Source organism: Phalaenopsis equestris, unplaced genomic scaffold (genome assembly GCF_001263595.1).
Source record: "Phalaenopsis equestris unplaced genomic scaffold, ASM126359v1 Scaffold000548, whole genome shotgun sequence".
In the NCBI taxonomy this organism is placed as follows: Eukaryota; Viridiplantae; Streptophyta; class Magnoliopsida; order Asparagales; family Orchidaceae; genus Phalaenopsis; species Phalaenopsis equestris.
The window spans coordinates 163,923-191,650 of record NW_018164988.1 but is presented as its reverse complement, the minus strand read 5'-3'; the positions used below and the strand labels follow the sequence as shown (position 1 = coordinate 191,650).

Genomic DNA, 27,728 nt, shown 5'->3' with positions numbered 1-27,728 from the left:
CAATCTTTATCTATGACATCTTTTATACATGCATAAAAATATATCGTTTGCAGATGTAGGAACCATTATTGCCATGATAGTGAACTCTGTCATATATATTCCACTTACAAGGAAGTATTTAAGGCGTAGAATTATTATCTGTGGCTGATGTGCTCTATCTTTGGTGGCTATGCAAATATTCGTAAAACTTCAAAGTTTATGTGTTGGATATGTAAATATATAAGATTGTGTTGCATATGTGTTATTATTCATAAACATAAGTTGTTAGCACTTTCGGGGCTTACTAAAGTAAAAAAAAATGATTGTTATATTTTTCTTTTAAACAGTTTTACCAAACAGAAGCAGTATGTTCTTTTTTTCATTAACAACTGCCCGACAACTAGTTTCATGCAGCTGCACCAAACAGACAGTCAGCTTCCCCGCAACTGCTTCCTCACAGCTGCTTCCTGGGGCAGCGCAGCTGCAGCTGAAAAGCTGAGAAGCAACAGCTGCGCCTAACAGAGCCTCAAGAAAATAAATTGATGATGTTTTTGATATGCTATAAAATAATTTAGGTGATATTAATATTAAATATAAAATTTAGAGCTTAGATATGTAAATACCTTAACATTGGGTTGAATTTATGTAAACGCCCCAACATAAAAATCCTTAATTTTTTTTTTCTTTTTGCGCTCGCAAATTTCCCGATATCGCTTCCCTTCTAGTGGTGCCCTGGCTTGCATTCGATTTCTGCTTCCTCTCATCGCCTTCGATTTTTCTTCTTCAATCAAACTTCAAGGGAGAGAGGCGGCCGGAGAGCGATGGACTTGGATACCTGGATATCTAAGGTTAAGGAGGGCCAGCATCTAATGGAAGACGAACTCCAGCTCCTCTGTGAATATGTAAGCCCACAACCTCCGTTTCTCTGAAATTTCAGTTTTTTAATCTGTTGTTGAGCATTTCCTGCGGCCACTCTACTCGTTTTAGGTTTCTAGGATAAATTCGCCTTTGTACACAAGGGTTTTAGCATAAATCAGGGTTTCGCAAGCCTGGTCCTCTTGTTATCGGAGCTCTACTCCCGTGCCCTAGACCTTTCTTCGCCTTTTCGGTGAATCTGGATATTTGATGCTAAGCTAATGAAAAATGCATGACACGTGGTCTGTTTTGTTTATCTATTATGGCTCGATGGCTGGCTCAATCATGGAAGGGAATCTCCCCGCCTTTCAAAGAATAATGTTTTTAGGTTTTATGTTACATATTTCATGCGATATATATGATAGAATTAATGCAATATTTCCAAAACGTTTGCAGATGTAGTTAACTATAATAACTAGGTGGCTTAGATCTTGGGGTTGAACTGATAATTGACATCAATTATACGAGCAGTCAGATAGAAACTGTGTTTTAGTGATTCTAAACTTGTCTCTTCCTGCTTAAAATTGTAGATCATGCACCTGTTGAACTATTTTTATTATGGGAAATTTACATACATTCTAACAACCAAAGTTTGGTATTTAGACTTATAAAACCTTGGTGCTATAAACCGTGTATTTAACTTTTAAAAAGGTAATGACGGTCGTATTTTTGATGTGAGGTTAAAGATTTGAGCGGTATGCTTGTAATTATGAATGTTTAGCTGTTAGAATTGTAAATACAGAAGAATTGTGTGATGTGTTTTATTCAGTTGCTCAAAAAATAGGTTGAAGTTGTCATGGAATTATTTTCTTGCAACATACTGTTGGACCTGGCTCATTAAAAGTTAGGAGTTAGTAGCGGGTGAAAAAAAGGAGGAGAAAAAGAAAAAAAAGAGTAAGAAGAAAAAAGAGAAAAAATAATGAAAAACACACATTTAGCCTCATTTCTTATGAATAATTTGTAGTTTACGCATGGGCATATGTTCTTTCGATGTGAAATACAAGTAGTTGCTTTCCATCGTTAATGCTGAACTTGCTTTAACTGTTTATTCTAGAAGTTTACTGGGTTTGCTAGATTATAATTGCTATATTTATTGATCTTCACTCAAATTTTGGATAAAATTGTTGTACTCTTGTTTGGATTTCTGAAACTTAATTTGTTTTTTTCTGTTTTCTTGTCATCATCATCAATGGCTACCTTAGTTTCACAAAAAATACCACTGTTCTGAACTTTTTTTTGGTAATCCATCAGGTGAAAGAAATTCTTATTGAAGAGTCAAATGTACAACCTGTCAATAGCCCTGTAACTGTTTGTGGAGATATTCATGGTCAGTTTCATGACCTAATGAAACTCTTTCAAACTGGAGGTCATGTTCCAGAGACTAATTACATCTTTATGGCAAGTATTTCTTGCTTCATTGTCACCCAATTTGATAATTTTATTATTCAGTGATTCTTAATTTGGGCTTCTTGTAATTAACTCTCTTAAATTTATGCCAGGGTGATTTTGTTGATCGAGGATATAATAGTTTGGAAGTCTTCACCATTTTGTTACTTCTAAAAGCCAGGTGTTACTCGCAAATCTAATATGTATATTTTTTTCTTGTAATTTTCAGATATTGTCTCATTTATATTTCCCTTTAAATTACATAAATTACAGACAGCATAGAGTGGAAAGACATGCGTGCTTTGTATCACATCATGAATTCAGTCTTTTTTACATGATGAATTTTCAACATTGTATTTGATTTTCCCTGATCTTTTTTCTTGATTTTCAGTTCTAGTTTCATTTTATCTTTTTGAAACGAAAATTGGCTAAAATTGCTGCGGGCAAGCTAGATTTATGGACTTTTTGTGTGCTTGTTTCTAGTTGAAGTTAAACAGTTAGGTTGTCCCACTTGTTACATAATGGGTGGCATCTCTTATGATAGCTTTTTTTTAAACTAATATGCCTTTCACCTAGATGTATTAACAATAGGATTAATTCTCCCTGTACCTACGTGGGTTCCATAAACTTCACTACTTTATAACTAAGGCGGTAAAATTTTTTTTTGGGAATTATTACAATTTGATCATATATCTTTAATGTAAAAGCATCTTTCAGTATAGGGTTTAAAATGCATATCTTTTGCTAGATGTTTATAATCATGCAATATACACAAAACTTTGTTCGTACAAACTTTATATTGACAATGTTCATTCTTTTCTTTGAAAATTCAAAGAACTAAGAATCAAATTAGATAGTGAACTAAGAATCAAATTAGATAGTCTGCAATTATAAATAACACTTAGGAATTTACAACCGAGAAAGCCATTCAAAGAATTAAATCCTTGCACTCTTTGAGGCCCAACTGGATTTTAATAAAACCAATCACACAATGGTACAATCAGGCCCCATGTGTGGTTATGTATATAACCTCTATTGAAAATCATAGGTCTCCTACTTTATCACAGATTTTGTCCTTGGAAGTAGAAGTAAAAACACATTTAACTAAAATTTAATTTAAACTAATATTATTTATTTTTTCTTTTTTGTACAAGTCTAAGACCTCTCTTTATAATTATAAAATTTAATGGAATTCCCATCCATTTGTTACAATATAAACAAAATTATTTGTGAAAGAGTCAATTGCCAACATGTAAAACCCGATAGTACATGAAAAAATTGCCTGACTATTGCCATAAATAAGAACATCCCGATAATAGAGGAAATCTTGCTAGCTCAATAATTTAGCATTTAAGGCAATGCCGAGTAATTGAGATCTTAGGTCCATATTGAAAAGAACACCATATAATTACTCCTGCAAAGTCACTAAATGATTATGAAAATCATGTGAGTGATGCAACAAAAGGCTACCAAGAAAAGCAGTGACAAAATCTACTAATGCAGAACCAAGCTAAGACGGTTGCAAGAGTGGTATTCTAGTCGCCAAGGGTTTGATCCTTTGATCTCTTTCTTGGCTTGTAAAAAAGTTTACTTTGAAAAATTCTCTAGTTCATAATTATCAAGTAGTTCTTGGCTTTTTTGTTGCACTTTTTTTAGAAAAAAATATGAATGATATCATGCAGACTTATCTTTTTATTTATTAGATATCTGTGGTATCCATTGCCAACATCGGGCATGTTTTCTTCTTCACTTGGTATAACTTTCTATTTTTTGTTTTTGCTTCCTTGAACAAAAAAGTTTTAAGGTTTTTTGTGTAACCACTATTAAAAAGAATATCATTGTTTGAAAGTTAACAACCTACTTATGAATTCGTCATATCTTTATTTTGGTAGTTGGCATACTTATATTAGCATCATAATGGTTTTTCTTACCATATAATCATAACTACTACAATCCTTATGAAAATTAATTAACATGATTATACTAGCAATTTTTCATTTCACACAATGTTTAAAATACACAAATTTAGGCGCGCTTCAATATAAGGTGCATGCAATGCGCCTTGAGGCTTATGTCCATAGTGGGAGAATAGGGTAAACACCTCAATTGTTTTGGGTGTGCAATGAGACATTTATTAAGGCACACACTTTTATTTTAGTGTTTATAATATGTTTATTTTTTTTACTCAACTGTCTAAAGCCTAAGTGGTATTATAAACTACAAAGAGAAGATCTCAATTTCGAGTATTTTGATAAATGAACAAAAAGTAATAAAAAGGGTTAATATAAAATTCATATAATGGAAATTATATAAGATCAATATAATCGTTGTTTAAAATAACATTCCTATTGAATTTTATTGATGAGTGAAGAGGAAGATGGTTAATATTGGAGATGATGCAAGATTGAGAGTATATTGATACAAGTGAGGATGATGGATGCGAGAAAGAAATGAACTACAATGATGTTTCTGGTGGTGAGAGTGGCAAAGGCTTTTTAATTAAGAATTTTAAGTGAGAACTAATTTATTATCGAACATGTTTACTTATTTATTTTAGACCTCCTGTTTTTGTCTATTTCTTTATTTTAGATTTTTCCTTATTATCAAATACTTGTACGACTATTTGCCATGCTATTTTTGGATTACCCTTAATTTTTTTTGATAGAAAATCAATCTCTAATTATATAAAATTACTTATTGCTGGGTCCTAAGAAGGATTATTCTTAAATTTTTTATTTTTTGTTTTTTTTTGTTTTAAATTTATGGTTTGATTTGAGTCTAATGCCTCACTTCATGAAAACAGAATGCTTCAATACACAATTTTTTGGTTTCAAACCGTAACTTTGATAGACAACACAATATCATAACACAACACTCTATAGCACAAGCAACAAAAAAAAGAAAAAAAGAAAAAAAAAAGATAACCATACCAAAAAATCTCCATCTCCAATAATAGCTTCAAGAATAAGTTGAATATAAAAAATTTAGTATTGTGTATAAAATGTGTTGGATATGTATTTCAAGTGAGGTGAAAATAGAGAATAATTTAATGTAACGGTAGATGGTTCATGGTATAAAATTTATAAGATATAGAAGTGGTTGTAGAAATACTAAATTTTTTGGGGAACTCTAACTAATAAAATAAATAAGATATAAAAGTTGTTGGAGTAGTACTAAATTTTTTGGAGAATTCCAACTAGTAAGATTCATCCCAATTTGTTCTTTTATTCGTTGGTTTTATTTTTCTATTAATTAATTTGTTAAGGATTTTTTTATAAAACTTTTCAGGGCTTAGATGAATCTTATTCCTATCTATTAGTTTGAATTTTTATTTTTTTTGAACTTAGATTTTTAATTTTCATAATGAAGTTCAATTTTCTTGTAAATGTTCTCATGAAAATTATGCATATAATTAATGGATAATACAATAGGATATGTTACTTGTAACCATAATACTAAAGTAGATATATGCTTCCTCATGGATATTGCTATGACTGATTCCAAGAGAGAAACTGAATAAAGATTAATATTTATGCTTAATTTCAATAAAGATTTCTTGTGATAACGACCCAACTATACAAATATATTTGATTTATATAGGTTGTATTTTTTGTTTTAACGATAAATTTTATAAAGAAAACTATACAGATGGTATAACGAATTATCATGATGAAATATTGATCAGTAAATACTTTGATATGTCGATTCCATATGGCTTTCATCATAAATTTCTATTTGTTCATTTGCATGAAGCCAAGAATATGTAACAAAATCAATATATTTTGGTTCATGGATGCTTAGATAGTTACATTACATACCTTAATAGGAATTATACTATCAAATTGTTCAATTGATTTATTAGTTCAGCATGCATTATCTGTTCAGTTTTAAATTAGGGATGAATTTAAAATCTAAATGGGACTTAAGTCTAGGAATGATCTCATGTTCAAATTTAATTTTTATATAGATTTTAAGTCTTCTATAATCTTAGCTCAATGATCTAATGTGGACTTTGGTCAGATACAATTTTATAAAATTAGTTGTGAGATCATATTTTAATTCTAATATCATTTATCACATATTCATCAACTAGAATGCCTTCAATAAGGTTAAATTTGACCCTACAAGATACTTGTTTTAGTATGTATTTGATAGTCTTTTGGATGGTCTGATTGTGATGTTTCTTTGGAAATATTTATCAAGGTTTTAGTAGTCCTAACGTAAGGATTATTATAGTCATTTCAAACCCTAATGCTTTGCCTTAAGCCTCATTTATTATCATCGGAGAATTGTAGCTTAAAATTTCATCTATACAAATTTTAATGGAATGGATGGTGATAGCTTAGCATTCTCTAAGCAAATAATATTTGGCTGTAAGAGCTTTTAAATGTCATAATGAATGTCAAATATTATTCTTAAAGTTTACATTTCATAGTAGCTCAAGAATATTTGATTTGAGTAGCAATACTTCCCCAAAAACATTGAGCAAATATGTTTTTTTTAGCAATTTCAGTTATATTGGAATAGAAAAATTGTATATTTCATAATTCCTTCTTGCCTATTTGGAACATGCTTGTTTCCATTATTTCTTCAATTCTTTAAGATCATTTTATTGTGTCCATTCATGACATGCTTTGCTTACTCCATTTTTTCTCAATCCATTTTGTTGTTCTTTCACATCTGTTTGTGATAGTAGAAGCCAACATTAACGACTGATTAAGAAGGAAGTGATTGAAGTAACGTGGAAGATTTTTTTTTTTACCAATACCATGGAATGAGTTTTTCAAATTTGGTGGCCCCTCACTCCCAATGGCTATCGTAATTTCACTCTTTTCCTTTAGTAATAAAAGTTTTGCTTTATAGTAAAATTATAATTTTTTGTTTTTCTGATTTATTTAAGCAATGGATTTAGTGGCTCTGTGGATCTTTTAGGGATTTAATAGTTGCTGCCAACTGTTTGAAGTGCTATATTTGCAACTTATGGTTCTCTATTTTTGCGATCAAAATTTTAAAAGTTGTTTTTTTGGATTTTATTCATTATTCAAAAAGCAGCTTTTGGGAAGCAAATTCTGGAAGAACAAAAAAAAAAAATCTGAAAATAGACATTTTTTTTGTTGGATGCTTTGTTTATAAAAAAATTAATAAAATAAACACCCTAAATGAAAACTCATTCAAGTTGTGAATGGGATTCGAAAGTACTTCAGAATTTATAAATTCTGTGCAGTTTGATGAACTTTCTTGTAAGCTTATGTGGATTAAATGGGTTTCTAATATTGAAATATTAATATTACCATTTCATTTTGATGAGATATTTGATTTTCAATTTACAACCATCCGTATAGAAAAATAGTTTCATTTAATTTAATTTATAGTGAACCAAACACTCTATGTAAATAGATGTATTGTATTTATTTTACACTTAGTTATGAATGCATTTCAACATTTAACTAAACAACACTTATTGGAATCAATTGAGATGATAATTCCTTACTCTTCTATTAGACACAACTTTTGGAAATATAGAACCAAGAAGACCACATTAGTTGAAATCCATGCACTTGTTAAATCTTAAATTGTGGCAAATTCAAATAAAACCAATAAGGCAATCAATCAACAATCAAATTCAGAGCACTAAACAAAAGTAGAAGGAAAGAAATCTCCAAAATAGTGGGAATAAAGCCTCATGTTTGTAGAAGGAGATAGCCCCACTTGCAAACATTAGTAGATCTTATATCTTTTACTTGTTTGATTCAACAAGAAAAAAATATTTGACCTGTTTGTATGAAAATTCTTCAGCGAGGTGCCTTGTTTCTCATGTTTTTTTTTTATTCATGGAAAATCACCTTTAATTTACATAATGTGCATGTAGAAATAATGTAAGAATAACCATCAAGTAATATGTTTAAGCTAGCCGTAATATTGGAGTTATTGTTGTCGCTTTGATAAACTTCTTACATGCAATGTCTAACTTTCTTAAGGTCTCCATTTTATTTTTTTTAATTTTTTGAGTAGCATAAAGTGGTGGTTGCTTCTAATTAAATGAGGATATTGAGTAATCTACCCTATTTTCACATAAATTAGGGCTTTATTTAGTTTAATCAATTATGAGAGTATGAGTTACCATCATCTAACCAACAATACAATTCAATAGCGTTCTTTCCAACGCAGATTGTGGCAAACTACTCATAATAATAGGTGTTAATTTAAAGGCATAATAATTTTTTATGCAAATAATGTTATTTGATGTACCCCAAATGCCATAGAGCTTATAGTTCTTGAAAAAAATTGAAGTTCTTGAATAGTTTGATTGCAGTCATCTATTTGAATTTGAGAAGCATGGCTAGAAATGATTATAAAAAACTCTAATGCTTTTTCCCTTTAAATTTAAATATAAAAATGAACAGGGAATGTCTATCAAAAACAACACCAATTGGATTCGCATGCAAGATCTATCTTGTGAACTTAAAGTTTTACAAAATTATTAGAACTCATACGAATAAAATATGTGAACTTATTGAGGTCATATACAACTATTAAAATAGAATTATGCCTTATTGAGGCCAGGTCAGTCTTCAACAAAATCCTTGGTAATATACTTCCACTTCCACTCAGGAATCACCTGATTCTATTACTTCCTTCCAACCTCTTGTGTTCTACTTTCCTTTGTTGACAAATCAAACTCTTAGATGCAAATTCAATAGCATTTTGGGGCATTTACGTGCAGACCACACTATTCTTATGTGTTTACTTGTTTAAAACCTAAACATTTATAATTACATGCATACCATTCAAATTTTTAAAATCACATAAAAAATAACACCATCACTACTGACGTGGGAGCTGGGGTCACGAGATGCAAAACTTATGCAGAACAAACCGGGACTCTCGTAACAGTGGGAATCAAGATTTTTCTTATAGTGCCTGACTGCAAAACTCAAGATCACGTGAGAAGCGCGAGTCAGGCTACAGTGCAGCCAACAGAGCCACCCAAAATCTGCTTCTTTCAAGAGATTTATTTTCTTTTTGACATGTTTCCTATCCCTTTATCTCCTATTTTTTTATTTTTATTTTTCTATTTCTCATTAGGTTATTTTCTAGTAGGCGACTATTTATATGTTTTTATTTTTTGGTTTATATAGACTTTTACTTTGTTTGTGTGTTTTGGAGATTGCAATATTTGATTTCTACTTCAAAGAGTGTTGTTACCTTTTCTTTTTGCAAGTGACATATCTGTATCTTGCCTAGGAACAAGTGTTGGAACAACCTCTCCGCCCATATGACGCCATTTTGCCTTCCAACTTATGTATTTTAGCTATGACAGCCGACGACGACATCGAACCCGCTGTCCAACGATAGATTTATCCACACAATTCCTTCCAAAACATGTCAACCACACATATTAGCCGTCCCTCACAATTTCAAAATCAATTTTCCCCTAAATATTTTTTTTGAAATACCTTTTAAGAGCCCTAGAAATGTAACATTTGATATCAGAGCCTATCAGAATATTGATTGGAAAACAAGACTCTATGCTGCCAAGGAGAAAAACTCAACGAGGTGCTTATATAATTATCTTGGAGGACATGCAATGAGAAAGCATTCAATTGCAATGAGAAAACATTCCATTGTAGCAGAGACTCATTGATTTTAAAAGAAGACAACTTGGGGAAGTCATTAACAACAATAACGATGACCATCCGGTTGAAGGAGATGGTTACACCAATAAATTTCTTAAGTGACCAAGAGCCGATGCCACACCGATTCAACATTAAGTATAGGATAGATGATGATTTTGGAGTAAAGGTGGATTTACTTGATTTTGATGGTCACATGAATTTGGACGAGTTCCTCAAGTGACTCTAGGCAGCGAAATGGGTGTTTGAATGCAAGGATGTCCTACCGGACATAAGGGTAAAATTGACAGTCATCAAGCTCAGGAAAAATGCTTCATTGTGGTGGAAAATTTTGAACTTACACCAATGATGGGGAAAAAGCAAAATTACATCCTAATTTAAGATAAAGAGGGTGATGCGACGCAAGCATCTTCTAGCACGTTACAGACGTGACAGGTTCTTGTGGTTTCACCAATTAGAACAACAAGATCTCTCAATAGAGAAGTACACAACAGAGTTCGAGCAACTTTTGCTAAAATTTGAGCTAGTGGAGCTCGAAGAGAACACCATAGCTCAATATATGGGGGGATTGAGATCTTCTCTTCGGAACGTGATATAGTTGCAGTTATATTGTACATTATAGGATGTTCAATCCCTAGCTCTGAAGATGGAGAGACAACACACAGTATTATGTTATCCACACTACCCTTTAGTCACAATTCAACCCCAGGATCATGCAGTAGGAGTACACATAGTGAAGCATCCTAGCGTATCTTGATAGAGGAAAAATCAGTTCAATGTGGAGAAAAGTGGAGACCTCTAGTACTCTTAAATCTTTTTCAGTCAAGTGCCACAACTTTAGGCACATCGCATCAGATTGCTCAAAAGAAGGGTGCTATCTTTCATTGAGCAGGGTATAGTAGAGGAAACATATGGTGAAGATGCAGATGAGGAGAATGGAGATGAGTACTAACTACTAATCAGCGAGTGAGAGATACTAGTGATTCAAGCTGAGCCCATGACTCCAGCAGGACTGACATTGGTTATTGTAAAAGACAGTAAGTCTGAGGTAATGAGTGCTCATACAAAATTTGAGGATTTTGTGCCACAAACTATCTTTTTACAGGTTTTAAAAAACGCTTTAGTAGGGCAAACGTTAGTTGTCCAAAAGGTCGGTTAATTTAAGGAGCCGATTTCAACAAAGGACAATTGCTACTTGGCGAATTTATGGATTTTCGGATATACAATCTATCTTCTAAGTTTCCATATCTTAGGGAGGTCCAACTTGTCATCACTTAAGTTAAAGATGAGAAAATTTTGAGCTCTTTTTGAAAAATTATGTAAAATACGTTGATTGATGAGTGTTTGTTCAGTTCAACGGTGCACCCACGGATAGATGGCCTGACAAAAGTGATGGATTGTAGCGTTAGAAATTTCTTTACGCATTTTGTGAGAAAGAATAACTGACAATAAGATCCAATCCTTCCATAACAAGAAGAAGCCTCTCCTAGCTTCAGAGAATGATGGGGGAGCCAGGTTTACGGGACACAAATCTTTCGTAGCTTGTGACCATGGAAATTGTGATTTTGATATAGTACCGGGCCGCTGAACGTAATATTATGGGAGAAACGCGAGTCGAGCTAGTGCAACCAACAAAGCCCACCCGAAATTTCATATTTCACCATATTTCTTTCATTTTTAATTTATTTTTTTATTTTTCTATTTTTATTTTGGTTATTTTCTAGAAGAGAACTATTTATATGTTATTATTTTCTGGTTTAGTTGGATTTTTGTTTTGTTTGTGTCTTGGAGATTGTAATATCTGATTTCTACCCTAATGAGTGGTGTATTTTTCTCCTTTTGCAAGTGGTGCATCTGCATCTAGCCTAAGAACATGTGGTAAAACCTCCTCATCACCCACATCATGCCATTTCGTCGTCCTACTTGCTGATTTTAGCCAGAACAACCAACAACGATGTTGAACCTGCTGCCCAACGACAAATTTATCCCTTCAATCTCTTCCAAACACCATCAAACACACATATTAGCCTTCTCTCGTTATTCCACAACCACCTCCCCACTAATTTTTTTCCGAACTATCTTATAGGAGCCCTAGAACGGTATGAGCTACATTTTTAAAAGTGAATTACATATTTTCTTGCATAGGTTTATAGCACCAAACTATTATAAATGTAAATATTAAACTTTGGGTGTTAGATATGTAAATACACAAGAATGTATGTAAATTTCCCTTGCATTTTTTCCATTTGCTTACATGAATAACTTCAAATTACATCTCATACTAATAAGGTGAATAAAAGATGAACAAGTTGAAGGTTCTCAAGATCATGTTACCCCAAGTCATTACGCTTCCCTCAGGAATGGAAGGGGTTATGCAAAAATTCCGCAAGGATACTTAAATCCCGGCTTATAGCCTTATTGACTAAAGATGAGTTGCCACGATTCACTATAACCCACCCTTGTGAAACGTGCATAAGAGAGTTTATATATTGATATCGTCCATAAACAATCAAATCATTATTAATTTATATCTTCCTCTCCTAAACTCCAAACTTAAATTTCTTTTGAAGTATGATTTTTTTTATAGGGGATATGAATGCTATAATGTTTCATTAAAACACTAAAAAATATATATGTTGTATTGATATATCAAGAGGTAGGCCAACATTTATTGGAATGATATTTCTATTTTTTTTTCTTGTAACTAGTTATATTTTCATTTAACGTAGAAATCATTAAGATACCTTACGAGGAGCTGTGACCATGAACAATAAAAGTACTATTGTTTTTGTAGCTCATTTGTGTGCCTAATTAATAACTCCTGCCTCTTATCTTTTAAGATCCCTGATGTACGCATAATCTACCATGAATATGTTTGAGACATCTTTAGCTACTAACTTTTTCATGCTATGTGGAAGATTAAAGATTCTTTAGCTGATATGTATTGATCTTGAATATTATGTTAGATGCTCCCCAAACATAGCAAGAAAATCATGCTTAGTCACTATCATATACTTTAAATCAAGTGCCAATATATCATTGTGAAGATTTGATTTCTTAACGTTCAATTGAACAACATACCTCATTGATTTTCTTTCAAAAACCATACAAGCCTTGTGGAGTTTGAATTTTGAACAATATCAATCCTTATTGACTCACAGCCAAATTTGCCGAGTTTTTTTGTGGAAAAATACACTTTCTTTTAGTTTTTCACTAACCGGGTTCAGTTTGTCGTAGGGATGGTGAATTCAACATTCAGCCCAACCCTGTTCTGTCTGCTTTTCAAAATTTACTATTTTTTGTAGCTTCTCAACTCAGTAGAAGATTTTTCTACCATACACGGAAATATGCACATATGGGCTTTATAGTACAGGACCAGTTTGGGTAATAAACTTCATTAAAGCTGCCACTCTGATTGTCTTTTCCTGAGCAACTACTCTCTGTCCATGTCGGTGATGAACCACTCCATGATTTGCCCATGTTACTTTTCTATTTCTGAGTAGACAGCCTCGGTTTTGAGTTGATAATGATGAACTGCTCTTTTGATTCATTACTATTTTTATCATTAGTCTATCCCTACTAATTGGGGTTGATTTTGTTGAAATTCTAAAAACTAGCTTATTTATCTCATTTCCAGACTTGCAGTTCCATTTTCTTTTTTATTTACGTGACTGACAGAAATATGTGAGTTCTGTTTTTGTGATTTAACACCAGATATCCGGCAAATATTACCCTTCTGCGTGGGAATCATGAAAGCAGGCAACTAACACAGGTGTGCTGTTCTTTCTTTTTTATTTTTTTAATTATGCAAGTGAATGCTGAAGGAATTTGAACTTGTTTGAGCTTTTAAATTTAACATCTAAAAAAATGTTTTTCCACTTTTTCAGTTTAATAATTATACTTATCTCTTGTTTATGGGTTGTTTCATGGTTCATTTAAAGCTAGTTTGATTTAATCATTGTACTAGGAGAGTCATCACTTTTTATGTAGCATATAAAAGAAATTATTAAGTTGTTTCTGTGATTTTGCATGATCCTTTTCTGGTTTTCTAGGTGATTTTTTCTTTCTGGAAATGGCGAGGAGATTGAATTCTGTGCCATAACACTATTTTTGGTGATTAATGTTTCAAATAATTGAATGTCGTAGAGAATCCGGGAATTGTATGTTCTATTTGCTTGTTAGTGGCTCATTATTTCCAATTTACTTTCCTGATTGTTTATCGGTATTTTTCTTTTATGTACTAGTTAAATCTTCAGTTAACTTTGTTCAAGCTAACATTGGGTTATATATGGAAGGAGAAACACTAGGGATCTGATTTCTCTTGCTTCTCTTACATTGGAAAACCATGCTGCGGAGTTTTCTTTGCTTGCCTCACAATAATTTGAGATTGTAGCGTAGTTTCTATCCTACTTTATATTTTTTTTTTAAACGGCAATTTAAAGACTCATTGATACTGGAACTAGGTAGGAGCTCAGCGGAAAACCCAAAATTAAACTTTTATTAACATAGAAATAGGACAACATAACACAGATTGGAAAGGAAATACAAAGACAACAGCAGGTGGGAGGCTGAGTGGGTAATCCGCGACATAACAGGGGGTGACAGACCAATGAGGATGTGCTCAGGGTGGTCGGTGGCTAAGGGGAAGGGAAAGAGGGAATATGATCGGGGAAAATATAACAGCGCCTCAAAGTAGGATACAACCGGAGCACTACCCATCTTCGGATACAACTCTAGAAAAGAGAAAATAACTCCACACAAGAATCTGAAATCTGAAGCACAACATAAATTAAACCCAACATTCAGAAAACAACAATTTATAGAATCCCCTATGGAGAAGAAAAGGAAATGAATCTCCCACACAAATGGAAAGGGCGGGCGGCAATCCATTTATAGAAAATCATGTTTGACGACTTCCCATATGGAGGAGATCATGTAAGGAAATAGACAAGGCGGCGATCACGCCCTGTAGGTGTGCTGCCCGGCCTAGCAGGTCCACTGGACCGGCCCCTTTAAGCCGGTCAATTCAGCTGGCTAGCTGTTTCCCGCATCCGTGCAGGATGAAGCCTGCATCCTCAGCAGTCTCTCGGGGTTGGGGGAACTTCGACCTTATGCGCTTCTGGTTTTTGTCTTCAATTCTGGTAGCACTTGGACCTCATTGTTGTAGGTAACTGCCTGCCTAAAGGTTACTGCTGAAGAATGGTTGTTGTCTGCTCTGCTTTTGCTGCCTCTTCACCTTCAATGCTAGTGCGGACAACCCCAGACGTCCAGTAAGGCTGTAGCTACTCCACATTAATAGTAGATCTCAGGTCCCCAAGGTATCTGGCTATTGTATGCTCCTCTGGCTCTGTCAGTGTGCACTTTAGGCTCTATTAGTGCGCACTTCAGTTATAAGTGGTTGAACTGGACTGTGAAATCCATTGAAAGATCCCGCCGTTGCAGATTGTTGAGCTTCATAAACATATCCCGACGAGAATGATGGGGAAGATATTTTTCTTCAGCATGACTTTCTCAATCTTCTCCCACTTGGTAATGTTATCAATGCCTTCACGTTTCTTCTGCCGCTGTACGTTCTCTCACTATAAGGAGACACTTTTCTTCAACTTAATAGCAACTAGTTTGACCTACGTATCTTCTGACACATCTATATACTTGAATATCCGCCCGACTGCTTGCAAACAAATCAATGAATTCATCTGTGTCCCGCAAATGACATCTCCTCTCGGGAATTCTCCCTTTGGGAGGGATTCAAATATCCTCTCTAGGCCTTCTCTGATACCGGATTTCGAAACGTCGTGGTTTGTTTTCTTCATCGCTAAAATTCTCCCTATGGAAGGGATTCCGATCCTCCTCCTTTTCTCCTTTTCGACTCGCCAGATCTCGGTTGAAGGTAACCTCTTGCTGTGTTAACTCTTCAATTTTCGCAAGTCTGTGTTGAAGGCAACGAAGCTCTCGTCGTATCTCTTCCCGGGTAGGCTAGAGCATATTTCTCCTTGGTGGCATGACCAGGGATTAAGGAATATGAAATAAAAATTTTGGTGAAGGTTTGGGTTGTGGAAGGAAATAATTTGTTGGAGGTGATAGAGGGTGTGTGTGATTGATGGCGGGTGCAAAAAAGTTGTTTAGGCTTGCTGATTTTGAAAATTGGCCAGGGGGATTAATAGCAAACGATAACGAAATTAGTTAGGAGCTCAACGGAAACCCAAAAGCAAACTTTTTTTAACATATTTATAGGGCTACAATAAGACAAACTGGAAAGGAAAAGGGGATTGGTGGAGGGCTACGAGGTAGGTTGGGAAGAGGGTAGGAGGCTGAATTGAGGGGTGGAGTGGGGTAGCAAGGCAAGTGGTAGGGAAGGCAAGGGGATGTATTAGCTGGCGGGGCAAAAGGCGGACAACAAGGAGGTTGCTTCGGAGATGTCTGGTAGATGCATGATGGGGTCCGAGATGGCTAGATAACAAAGACAACAGTAGGTGAGAGGCTAGGCGGTTGATTTGCGCAACAACAGGGGGTAGTAGACCGAGGAGGATGTGTGGTGGCTAAGGGGAAAGGAAAGAGAGGATTAGGGAATAGTATTGAAGAAGATATAACACTACTTGGAGTAGGATACGACCGGAGCTCCATCTATCCTCGGATACAACCCTAGAAAAAGGGAAAGTAACTCTACATAGAAATCTGAAATCTGAAACACAACAAAACTGAACCCAACATCCATAAAACAACAATTTATAGACTCCTCTATGGAGAAGAAAATGAAAGGAATAAGAAAAGAATCTCTCACACAAAAGGTAAGGGCGGTCGACAATCCATTTATAAAAAATTGCAATTGACGACTTCCCATAGGGAGATCATGTAAGGAGGAAAATAAAAGGTGCGGCGGTGCCACACTTCAACTAACCCACCTGGTAGGATCTATCATAGCGCTACAAAAACTGACAATTTGGTCAGATCAACTCTCACCAGCATTGGTCCTGACTTTTATAATTAGGACTCATTGAGTGATGAATTGGTCTAACTTGATTACCGCAACATACGCGATACATTGTATTTCATAATTCATTCATATACGTATTTGGAAGCATGAAAATCATATCATCCAAAAAGTGAAAATTATACAAAGCTCTTAAATCATATATAATAAAAGTACGTATCCAAAATATATGTACAAAACTCTCAAAACTATCGTGCAAAAGCTGTAAAAGACACACCTGACTATTAGTTCTGGTGCTCATTGACCCTACCCGAAGCCAACAACAAAGAATGAGCAACAACGGGCTCAAAGAAATAATCAAGACCAACATAAGATTTTATACATGAAAAAGAAACAATGTGCATCATCATAGGAAACTGTACATGCCTACACACACAAGTAATAACATGCTAGCATGGTTGAAAACATGAAAAGAGAGCAGGTAGTACAAAAATCAAGATTATAGTGTAACATATAGGTCGTGGGCATGAAATCATAAGTATAATGAAAAACATATTCATAGATATTTTTATAATTTATAATCATTACAATGTCATTTCTTAGTAATATCACTTATTTAATGTATAAGACTCAACTATTTCCATGTCCTTTCATCATGGATCGTCACCCTGTCTTAAAGACCATATAAACTATCGATAAAGGTTGGGTTTTCCCCAACATAACAATTATCAATAAACCCCCCTGATACCCATGGTTCCCTAACGTTCTGTCACCACCTAATTTCAACGGTTTCTAGGGTTGCGTCTTCTTATAAATATCAGGAGTCGGGAATACTACATCCCTGCATAGTGTACATGCAACACTCATTTAATAGTATACCCATAACATTACTCATAATATTTCTTAAAACATAATATTTGTAGCATATATTCACATGTATATACATGTATATATACATGTATATATATACACATGTGTATATACATGTGTATATACACATGTGTATATACATGTATATATATCTGTATATCTACAGATATATATATATCTACAGATGATATAGCAATAGGTGTCTTATAAGCAGTTTTGTATGCTCATAATGCGGTGTCTAATCTAACAGACCAATCCATCTTACTATGATTGACACTTTTTTCCAAAATTCTCTTAATTTCATTACTATATACTTCTACTAAACTACTTGTGTGGAGATGATAAGCAGTTGTAATTTAATGCATTATATTATATTTTTTGACCAATCTTCCAATTGTAATATTTCAAAATTGAGATTCTCTATCGGTAGTGATTACTCTAGGCATTTCATATCTTGTAAATATGTTTTTAATTAAAAATTTTGAAACACTTCAAGCATCACATTGAGGTAAACCAATGTTTTAATCCATTTTGAAACATAATCTACTGCAATCAATATATATATATATATATTTATGTATGAATCATAAATGAATACATGCTATGTATCATAGCATAACATAGCATCACATGTGCAGTAAAAAGAGTCAACTAACATTCATACATTTTAAGCATGTAATCGTCTACAATAAGCTAGAAGTCTAAATGCATCTATGTCGAACGAAAAATCATATGAAAATCCATATAAGATTATTTTTTTTCTTAAATTAGCATAAAATTATTTTACATGACTTGATGGAGAAGCCCTACGACTAGTGCTCACACGCTCGTCTTTAGCACGCCGCCTCGTATAGACAACTTGGGAATCATAAAAATCGTAGAAATTCATAAATTTTGGGCTCATAACATGCATTTACCCAAAACATAACTTATTAGCCAAAACATATCTCAAATGTGCTTCTTGGCATAAATTAATTTTCTGAAAACATTTATTTTCTTTCCCCAACTCTCCCAACACCTTAATCTTCACTTTTCCCTCACTGATTTTGTGTTAAAATTCATACGGAAGCTTTCAAATCACTTTCAACGCCTCTGACAGCTACTGGAAATGAAAAATGTACGAAAAACGAGACAAACTTCAATTCAGAAGTGTGGGGGAGGAAATGGAGGTCTCAACTGACGTGAGAAAGGGATTCACACTTACCAAAATCGTGCAGATGCCCTAAAATGCCGAGTTACGGCTTCCCTGTGCGGCTCGGTTCACCTGCTAGCTCCTACCCAATACAAATCCCGCCCGGTAGGCATGCCACCTGGTCTAGCTGGTCCACTGGACTGGCCTTATGCCAGTCAGCTGAACCGGCTGGCTGTTTCATGCATCTGTGCGGGATGAAGCCGGCACCTGCGTTACTTATGGAGCTAGAAAGGCAGATCTCAAAATTATCTCTGGACTATGTGCCCAATTTAGTTCAAGGGTTTTGTAATGCTCCAGTTTAGTACCCTGATTATTGAAAATTGATTCCAATTGATACTTTGTGTGGAAATCATGACACCTAAATGATCCCAGTTTAGTTCCTTGACTGTATAAAATTGATCTCAATTTAGTCTTGAGGGACCAGTTGGGATCAATTTTCAGTCAGAAGGTATCATTGTTGGTCAATCCTTTAAGCTGGAGGAGAATATTATTATTATTATTATTATTTTGCAGCATGCCCTCCGTGCAAATTATTTTCAGTGTTATCTATTATAACTCCAGTATTTTCAATTCTTTAAGCACTGTTTTGTGATATTAGATTCAGGATGGTGCATGGCTTCAATTATGAATAGGCTTCGATGAGGCTTGTATGCTCATCTTCGTTATCTGAATGATAATGTAATAAATTATACCTTTTAGCATATTAAGGAGCATTTTTGTGCAGTATGTCTTTCATGAGTTATTGAGCTAACTTTGCAGTTTTCTTTTTTTTTTTTAATTTCATTTCTTCTGTGTTTTTTTTTAATGGTTTTACATCGGCTTTCTGTAGGTCTATGGTTTTTATGATGAGTGCCAGAGAAAATATGGGAATGCTAATGCATGGAGATACTGCACTGATGTTTTTGACTACCTTACCTTGTCAGCAATTATTGATGGAACGGTAACCACTTTCCTGTTCTGTAACTACTTCAAAACTCACGATTTTTCTCTAAAATTTCCTCTTTATTGGGATCAAAATAATGTTTAATTTCACTTCTTTTTAAAATTGTAGGTGTTGTGTGTCCACGGTGGTTTATCTCCTGATATCAGAACTATTGATCAGGTCAGGTTTAGATTGTTTTATTTTGCTATCATTTCTACTTTTTTGGGGCATTTACATGCATACCACCCAATTCCCATGTAATTACACATCTAATGCCTAAACTTTACTTTTTTACATTTGTAGCACCTAAAGCTTTCATGTCACATCAAAATACCACCATTTTTCCTTTTAAAAATGAAATGCACCTTTTTATACATAGGAAAGGTGTTATATATGTAAAAATTAAATTTTCGGTGTTGGATATGCAAATACATAGGAATTGAGTGGTATGCATGTAAATCCTCCTATTTTTTATAATGAATGATGCATTCTTATCTTTGTTTGAAGCTCCAGATAATGATCTGTTCTTTCGATGTTGCTTATCCAAAGACTATAATATAGCGTTCATCCTTTTTATATGAAACTCGTAGTTAAAAGCTCATTCCAATTTGCTACCTTAAGCATGTTGACATTTTTCTCTTTGCCAGTTTTTTTTTTAATTTATTTTGAGAGGGTATTGGGGATTTGAACATTATATTAGAAACTTTTGAAGCTTTTGTTAGCGATATTTGTGTAGTTTTTAGGAAATTTGGCTGTTTCAAGTGGTTTGAGGTTATTTCTTAGCTATTTTTTATTATTATAAACAAGGTTTTGAGACTTGCACAAATTTAATGATGACTTGAATAAAATTTCCTATGGGCGGTAAAATAGTTTTTATCTTTATTTTTTCATTTGCTTTTAAGATTTCAATCATTGGTCAAGTGCGAGACTTGAATTCAAGGAGATACTAAAGCACGGGACTTAATTTTTTGGGTACTTCCCCTTTTGATATTTTCGTTCTTCTCCTTCAAATTTTTTAATTATTTTTTCAAACAAAAGCAGATTATGTCAAGTTAGAATTCCTATAATTTAATTTCTTTCAATCACAACAAATTTAACGTGCATGATTTTTGTTATACTCAATTCTATTTATTACTTCAATGTAGAAGAACTCACAGAGTGTTCTTTTTTTTTCTTGATATAAAGTCACACTCTATTGGCTTCATGCATGAATTCATTAATAGGATATAAATATTAATGTTCAATCAATGAATGATCTTTAAACAAGTCATGGATCTCTACTTATAAAAATAGGGTTACGATGATTAGGATAAAGATATTCACACCACAATCACCAAGTTAAAAGTTATATTCCCACATTCGATAAAGGCTTGTATTTCAAATTGGAAAGATAATCTATAGGAATTTTTCTGAAAGGCATAATTTATCTAATTTTCAAAGAGTGAAAATTGCTTTAAAAATTATTAGTATTTGCTACACTATTTTGGTGAATTATTGTACAAAAACAACAATTACTTGAATTGATGTGAACCATATATTTAAGGAACAAAAGTTGTCATTTGTAATGTTGTCGAATTCAATTGCATGCTTAATTTTTTTAAATAAGCTCCGTATAATGTGTCTGAGGATTTCTTAGCCAAATATAATTTGCTCTAAAATTATTATTTTATTTATATCTGGTTTATTAAAGGTCTAATGCAAGAAATTTAAGCATTAATTAAGCTACACTTCTCCAGAGTAAATATATGTGGTCTTTTTTAGAGTTTTAGAGCTTGAACATATTATTAGTTGTTTCATCTTTTAAGATTACTGCACCTTCAGTTAATATTTCAAGGAAAAGTTCTATATCTTTCACCTAATGCCTGTTAAATGCATGCTGACATATGCACCATGCGTGATTAAATTTGATTCTATTGAAGAAATTGTAGCTTTGAATATTCTTTAAATGATGAATTAGATGCCAAAAAAATGTTCTTACAGAATGATCCTACGTTTTATTTTGCATCCAGACCTGTTGTAGAATTTGATCCATAATTTATGTTAGACACGTTCATGAATTTTAACCTAAATCAAGGTTTAGCAAATAAATCAAAATTAAGATAAACAGATTCTTAATTATGAAAATTGAATAAATTATATTTAGAAGTTGTTGAATTAATTTAACAATTTAATAATTTAACAATTGAGATGTTATCTTTTCATATCATGTCTTTGAAAAATAACAAAATTGTTATTGATTTTATTTTTGGTTTTCTGCTTTTAATTTACAAATTTATAAAGAATGTTATTGAGAAAGTTAAATTATTTACTATCTAAGAATTAAATAATGATAATTTCCTCCTAGTAAACCCTAAATTCAGAACTCTATAAATATGAATAGGTCCATTAGTAAATAATTCACCTTGATTAATCATTAAATCATTTAAATTACCTGCATCTAAGGACTCCTTAAGGAGGTTGCCCACTGTATAATAAATATAGTTATTATAGTTATACATATATATGTGGCTTGCTACTTATCAAATAATAAATATAGTTATTATAGTTATACATATATATAAATTGTGGTATCTTATTAATATTTATTGTGGTATCTTATTAATATTTATTATACATATTAATACATGTATAATAAATTGTGGTATCTTATTAATATTTATTTTTTTTCAGTTTTATGCATTATAACTATTTAATATATCCATTATAGAGCATGAATATTACCATTTTCGTACATGTAGCATATTGTCTTTCATTATCTTATTCATATGTAAGATTTCCATGACAATATTTGCCGAATGCTTTTTATTAACTATGTACTCTGAAGACTATTAGAGATGTTAACAAGAATATGTGAAATCCAAAGAAGGCTAAAAGATTATGTTTTATCTATACTTAGAAAGGTTCTAAACATTATCCCTTAAGAAATTATGTATTAAAAAAACATGATCATACAAATTTATACAATGAATTGAGATTAATAATTGCAAGTTTGAAATCCCCCAAAAAATTTATCATTATTTTAGTTTTTAATAGATTTGAGCTTACATCCAGAACCATTAACTAATGCTATAGATTGTTTGCTCTTTTTTTCACCTTTTGTTTTCATATTTAATACATGATTTGTATAATTCTAAACTATCTAGTTTTATGTCAGAAGCTATAATTGGTCATAGAATCATATACGCTATTGATAGTTGATATTAGAGGTGGCTTATGCAGGGAATTGATCGGTTTACATATTATAATCATGGCTATATTTATAGGAAGTTCAATTATGTTGCCTAGATTTGTTAGTTGATTTTTATCTGAAGTATGCATAGAATTAATTGGTTGTTTTAGAAGATTCTAGCTATTCCGATGTTATACCTAGCAAATCCTACAATGTTCCCCTCTTGAAATTGCAATATTGATAGTTTATACATTCTTAGTTTATGGCTAAAGAATGAAGCATTGTAATGGACTTTTACTTCTAACTCATTGAGATTGTAGCTGCTTGTCATTGTAGTGTAGCTGCTTGGCATTGTATCAAAAGGATAAAGCTTTATTGACAATCATTTATGTAAATTCAAGGGAATCCAATTCGGCTGAGATGATAGATGTTTCTTAGTCATTTTTGTGATTACAAATTTGTATTTGAGGTATGTATATGTATATAATTCATTCTTTTCATATGGGATTTTAATCTCTGGCTAAGGGTGGGATTGGGAGAATTTTGGAAGAGGCCATCTCATACAAGTATTAGACTTGCATTCATGGCAACTTGTGAAATTTTTGTATAATTTAGTCACTTAGGGGCCACCGCGAGACTTTTGCCTCTTTTTTTTTTCTTTTTATATTGTCACCATAAAAGGATTAGGGCATGTTGTATAAAAAAATGATCTTAATTTAGTAGAATTAAATGAAAATAGACACTCAATATGACATAATGGAGAAAAAGAATTCATGTATCCGACCCCACTTGGTGGGATAAAGGCTTGTTGATGTTGTTTGGTATTGTCACCATATTGATTCATGAGATCTCTATTATTACCCCCATTAATTTGTGCTCTTTTTGTAATTATTATATATTTATTATTCTGCCGGCTCATTAATCTACGTATTATTATAAATTTCTATTATTATTTTTATTATTATTCCTTAATTTTGTATGTTCTTATTAAAAGCTCTCTTAATTATATATATATATATATATATATATATATATATCGCACATATAACTTAATGAAATTTGGTAGATTCCATTACTGCACATATATCTAATGAAATTTGGTAGATTCCATCCAATTTGATAGTCTTAGGATTGTTTAGTATTTTTTATAAGCTGTAGCTTCCATTGCTATCGTTGTTGTGTTGCTTAAGAGAGCTTCTAATGGGAAACATACAAAATTAAGGAATAATAATAATAGAAAATTATAATAATGCACAAATTAGTGAGTTTGCAGAATAATAATTGAGGCTTTTACATACATAACTCCCAAAACTTTCATATTTACCTATCGTACACCTAACTTTCATAATTACAAATATCATGTGCAAAGTAACACTCATTATTATCTTTTAATAGTCAAATCCATCTTTTCATCCATAGGTAAAGTGCTATGTGTGTAAAAATGAAAGTAAGGTGTGATATAGGTAAATCCATAAGAATTGGGTGCCATGTATGTAATTTTCCCATAATAATTATATAATAGTTACAAAAAATACAAAAATTAATTAGGTAACAGTAGAGATCTCATGAATCAAGATAACGACAATACCAGGAGAAAAAAAAATGGCACAAGTCTTTCTAAAATCTTTCATTCACATAGTTCTCTTTCCTTCCTCCTGTTTTTTTTAGAACTTGATCCATACTTTATGTTCGAATATATCCATGAACTTAATTCTTAAATTAAGCTTGAGTAAAGAAATAAAATATGAGATCATGTATGAACTTAAACCACAATTTGAATCTGTATACATCCTTAATCATGAAATGTTGAATTAATTTAACAATTTAATAACGTTACACTTGAGGACCAGTTGAGATGTTATCTTTCGATGTTATGTTATGGGAAAATAACAAAATTGATATTGATTTTATTTTTGGTTGTCTGATTTTAATTTGCAAATTTCTAAAGAACATTATTGAGAATGTTAAATTATATACTATCTATGAATTCATCAATGATAAACAGCTGCAACCAAACCTGAAATTCAGTACTACCTAAATTTGGTTGGATCCAATGGTAAATAATTCAACTTGATTAATCATTGAATCATATAAATTACTTATATATAAGGAGGTTGTCCACCATATTATAAATTTATTTTATTTATGTTGTAGACTTGTGTGGATTGCTACTTATTTGAAGAAAACTTTGTGTAATTTCTTTTTTGTTATATAACTATTTAATACGTCTATTAGAGTGCATGAATTTTGTCATTTTCTTACATTTAGCATATTGTTTTTTATTGTCTTATTCATATATTTGATTTGCATGACAATATTCGCCATAAGCTTGCTATTAACTATGAGAACCAGAAGACTATTGAAGATGTTTACTAAGCATATGTTGAATCCAAAGAAGGGGATATATGATTAATACTTACAAATTAAATATCTCAAAAAATATTAGCATTACTCTAGTTTTTAATATATTTGAGTTGACTTTATTTCTTGAACCATCAGATTCTTTTCTTTTTTTTTTCAAGCTTTTAATTTCATATTCAATACATAATTTATAATTCTCAGATGGCCATACTAATTTTATTCCAGAAGCTATGATAAGACTATCCACTATTGATAGGTGGATATTAGAGGTATCTTGTGCAGTGAGAGATCAATCTACATATGATGATGATCATGGATATGCTTATATGAAATACAACTATCTTGCCTTTAATTGTTTTTTGTTTTTTTTTCTTGGGTGTAGAATTGATTGTTTATTTTAGAAGATTCTAGCTATCTTATACCTAGCAAATCCTTCATTGTATCCCTCTTGAGGTTGTAGTAGTGATAGTTTTAACAATCTTACCTTGTGGCCAAAGATTGTGGGATTGTAATAGTCTTTAGTTCTTAGCTCAGTATGGTTGTAGCTGCTTCTATCAATGTAGCTATGTAATTTCAGGTGAATCCAACTAGATTAAGATGGTAGATGTTGTTTCTTAGTTATTTTTGGGATTAAAGATATGGATGGGGCGTTTATATATATATATATGATAATTAAATGGCTTGATAAATATTTTTATGACTATGTAATTCATTTGTTTTCGTATGGTAGATGGGTGTTTTCATTCGTTTTTATGCGGGATTGGGAGAATACTTGCATTTATGGCAACTTCTTTTAAACTTCTGTATAATTTTTGCAAACTAGGATCCACTCACAGAATTCCACCCTCTTTTCTCTTTCATTTTTCAATTGTCATCACATTGATCATTGAAATCATTACTGCTTACCCAATACCACTATTTTAACTGTTAAAAAAGTGAAATACACACTTTCGTGCATAAGTTGGTATGCGTGTGAAAATTGAAGTTTAGGTGTTAGATATATAAATACATAAAAGTTGAGTGGTATGTATGTAAATCTTCATTCATGTTGTCAACGTTTGTTTGCACGCGCTGCTAACAAAACTGAGATATTAACAAGTGAAAGCAGTTCCTGGACAGCTTAGCTTTAGGTATTATATATGTGAAGTATCTTAGTTTGTGCTATGTAAACATAGAATAATTTATATATTTTCAAGACATCCTGATTCCTAATGGCTGCAGATGAGGGTTATTGATCGAAATTGTGAAATTCCTCACGAGGGTCCATTTTGTGATCTCATGTGGAGTGATCCTGAGGAGATAGAGACATGGGCTGTAAGTCCGCGAGGAGCAGGATGGCTTTTTGGCTCTCGGGTGACTTCGGAGGTACACCATACGATTTGATGCCGATTTTCCTAAACAAGTGCTCTTTCTGATTAATTTTGGTTTGCTAATGTTTGAATCCATAGTTTAATCATATCAACAATCTCGACCTGGTCTGCCGAGCACATCAACTTGTCCAGGAAGGTCTGAAGTACATGTTCCAAGACAAAGGCCTTGTCACTGTGAGTGTACCTTTATATATATATATATATTTGTCATGAATTTGTGTATGATTTTGGCAAAATTTCAGCCAGCAGAAGTAATGATTCAGTTGTTTCTGTAGGTCTGGTCTGCACCAAATTACTGCTATAGATGTGGAAATGTGGCTTCTATACTTAGTTTCAATGAGAACATGGTATGCTTTTTACACCTCTGTTATTAGCTTATTTAAATTTGGAAAATTTACACATCAATCACTTTTTATGTATTTACATATCTTACAGGTAAATTTTTATAGTTGTTTGGCCTCCTAATATTTAATTCATATTAACAACACCACTTATGTTAATTTATCTAAAAGTGAAATATATCTTTTCATGGGATGTGGTTTAGATATTAGGTGTAATGTAAATAAATATAAAGTTGTAGATGACAAAATTTTTCTATTGATTATAGGAGAGAGAGGTGAAGTTCTTCACAGAGACAGAGGAGAATAATCAGATGAGGGGACCAAGAACAGGCGTTCCATACTTCTTGTAGAAGCTGATTTTTTACATTTTTATTCCCCACAATGCTTGAATTTTGCAGTTTTTATGGGTTTATTTGTGCTGCATATTGATGTTCCATGCTCATGGAGGCCATCATTGAAAAAGAAGAGGTATAATTCAACCTGTGAGCAGATTAGTGGTTCAATTAGAGAGAATTTAATATTTCTGATGAGAAGAAAAAGATCATTATAGTGTCTGCTCTGTTAGCCATACTGATATTTACAAATGCAGCTGTGTATTATATATTCATGTTAGTCTCTTGATTTTATCATTATTCTTCTGCAATTATTGTTGATTTTG

The 27,728-nt window shown here is 32.6% G+C and overlaps 1 protein-coding gene across 1 annotated transcript; it reads left to right on the top strand.

Moving 5' to 3' along the window:
* Positions 1 to 643: 643 nt before the first annotated feature.
* Positions 644 to 27,728, top strand: LOC110029094 (phytochrome-associated serine/threonine-protein phosphatase). Its single transcript, XM_020731221.1, has 10 exons — positions 644 to 881; positions 2,146 to 2,292; positions 2,394 to 2,461; positions 13,629 to 13,686; positions 19,737 to 19,847; positions 19,959 to 20,009; positions 26,581 to 26,724; positions 26,808 to 26,903; positions 27,005 to 27,076; positions 27,337 to 27,728. Exons 1-10 carry the CDS (start codon positions 801 to 803, stop codon positions 27,418 to 27,420), a joined length of 912 nt encoding a protein of 303 aa, XP_020586880.1. The 5' UTR covers positions 644 to 800; the 3' UTR covers positions 27,421 to 27,728.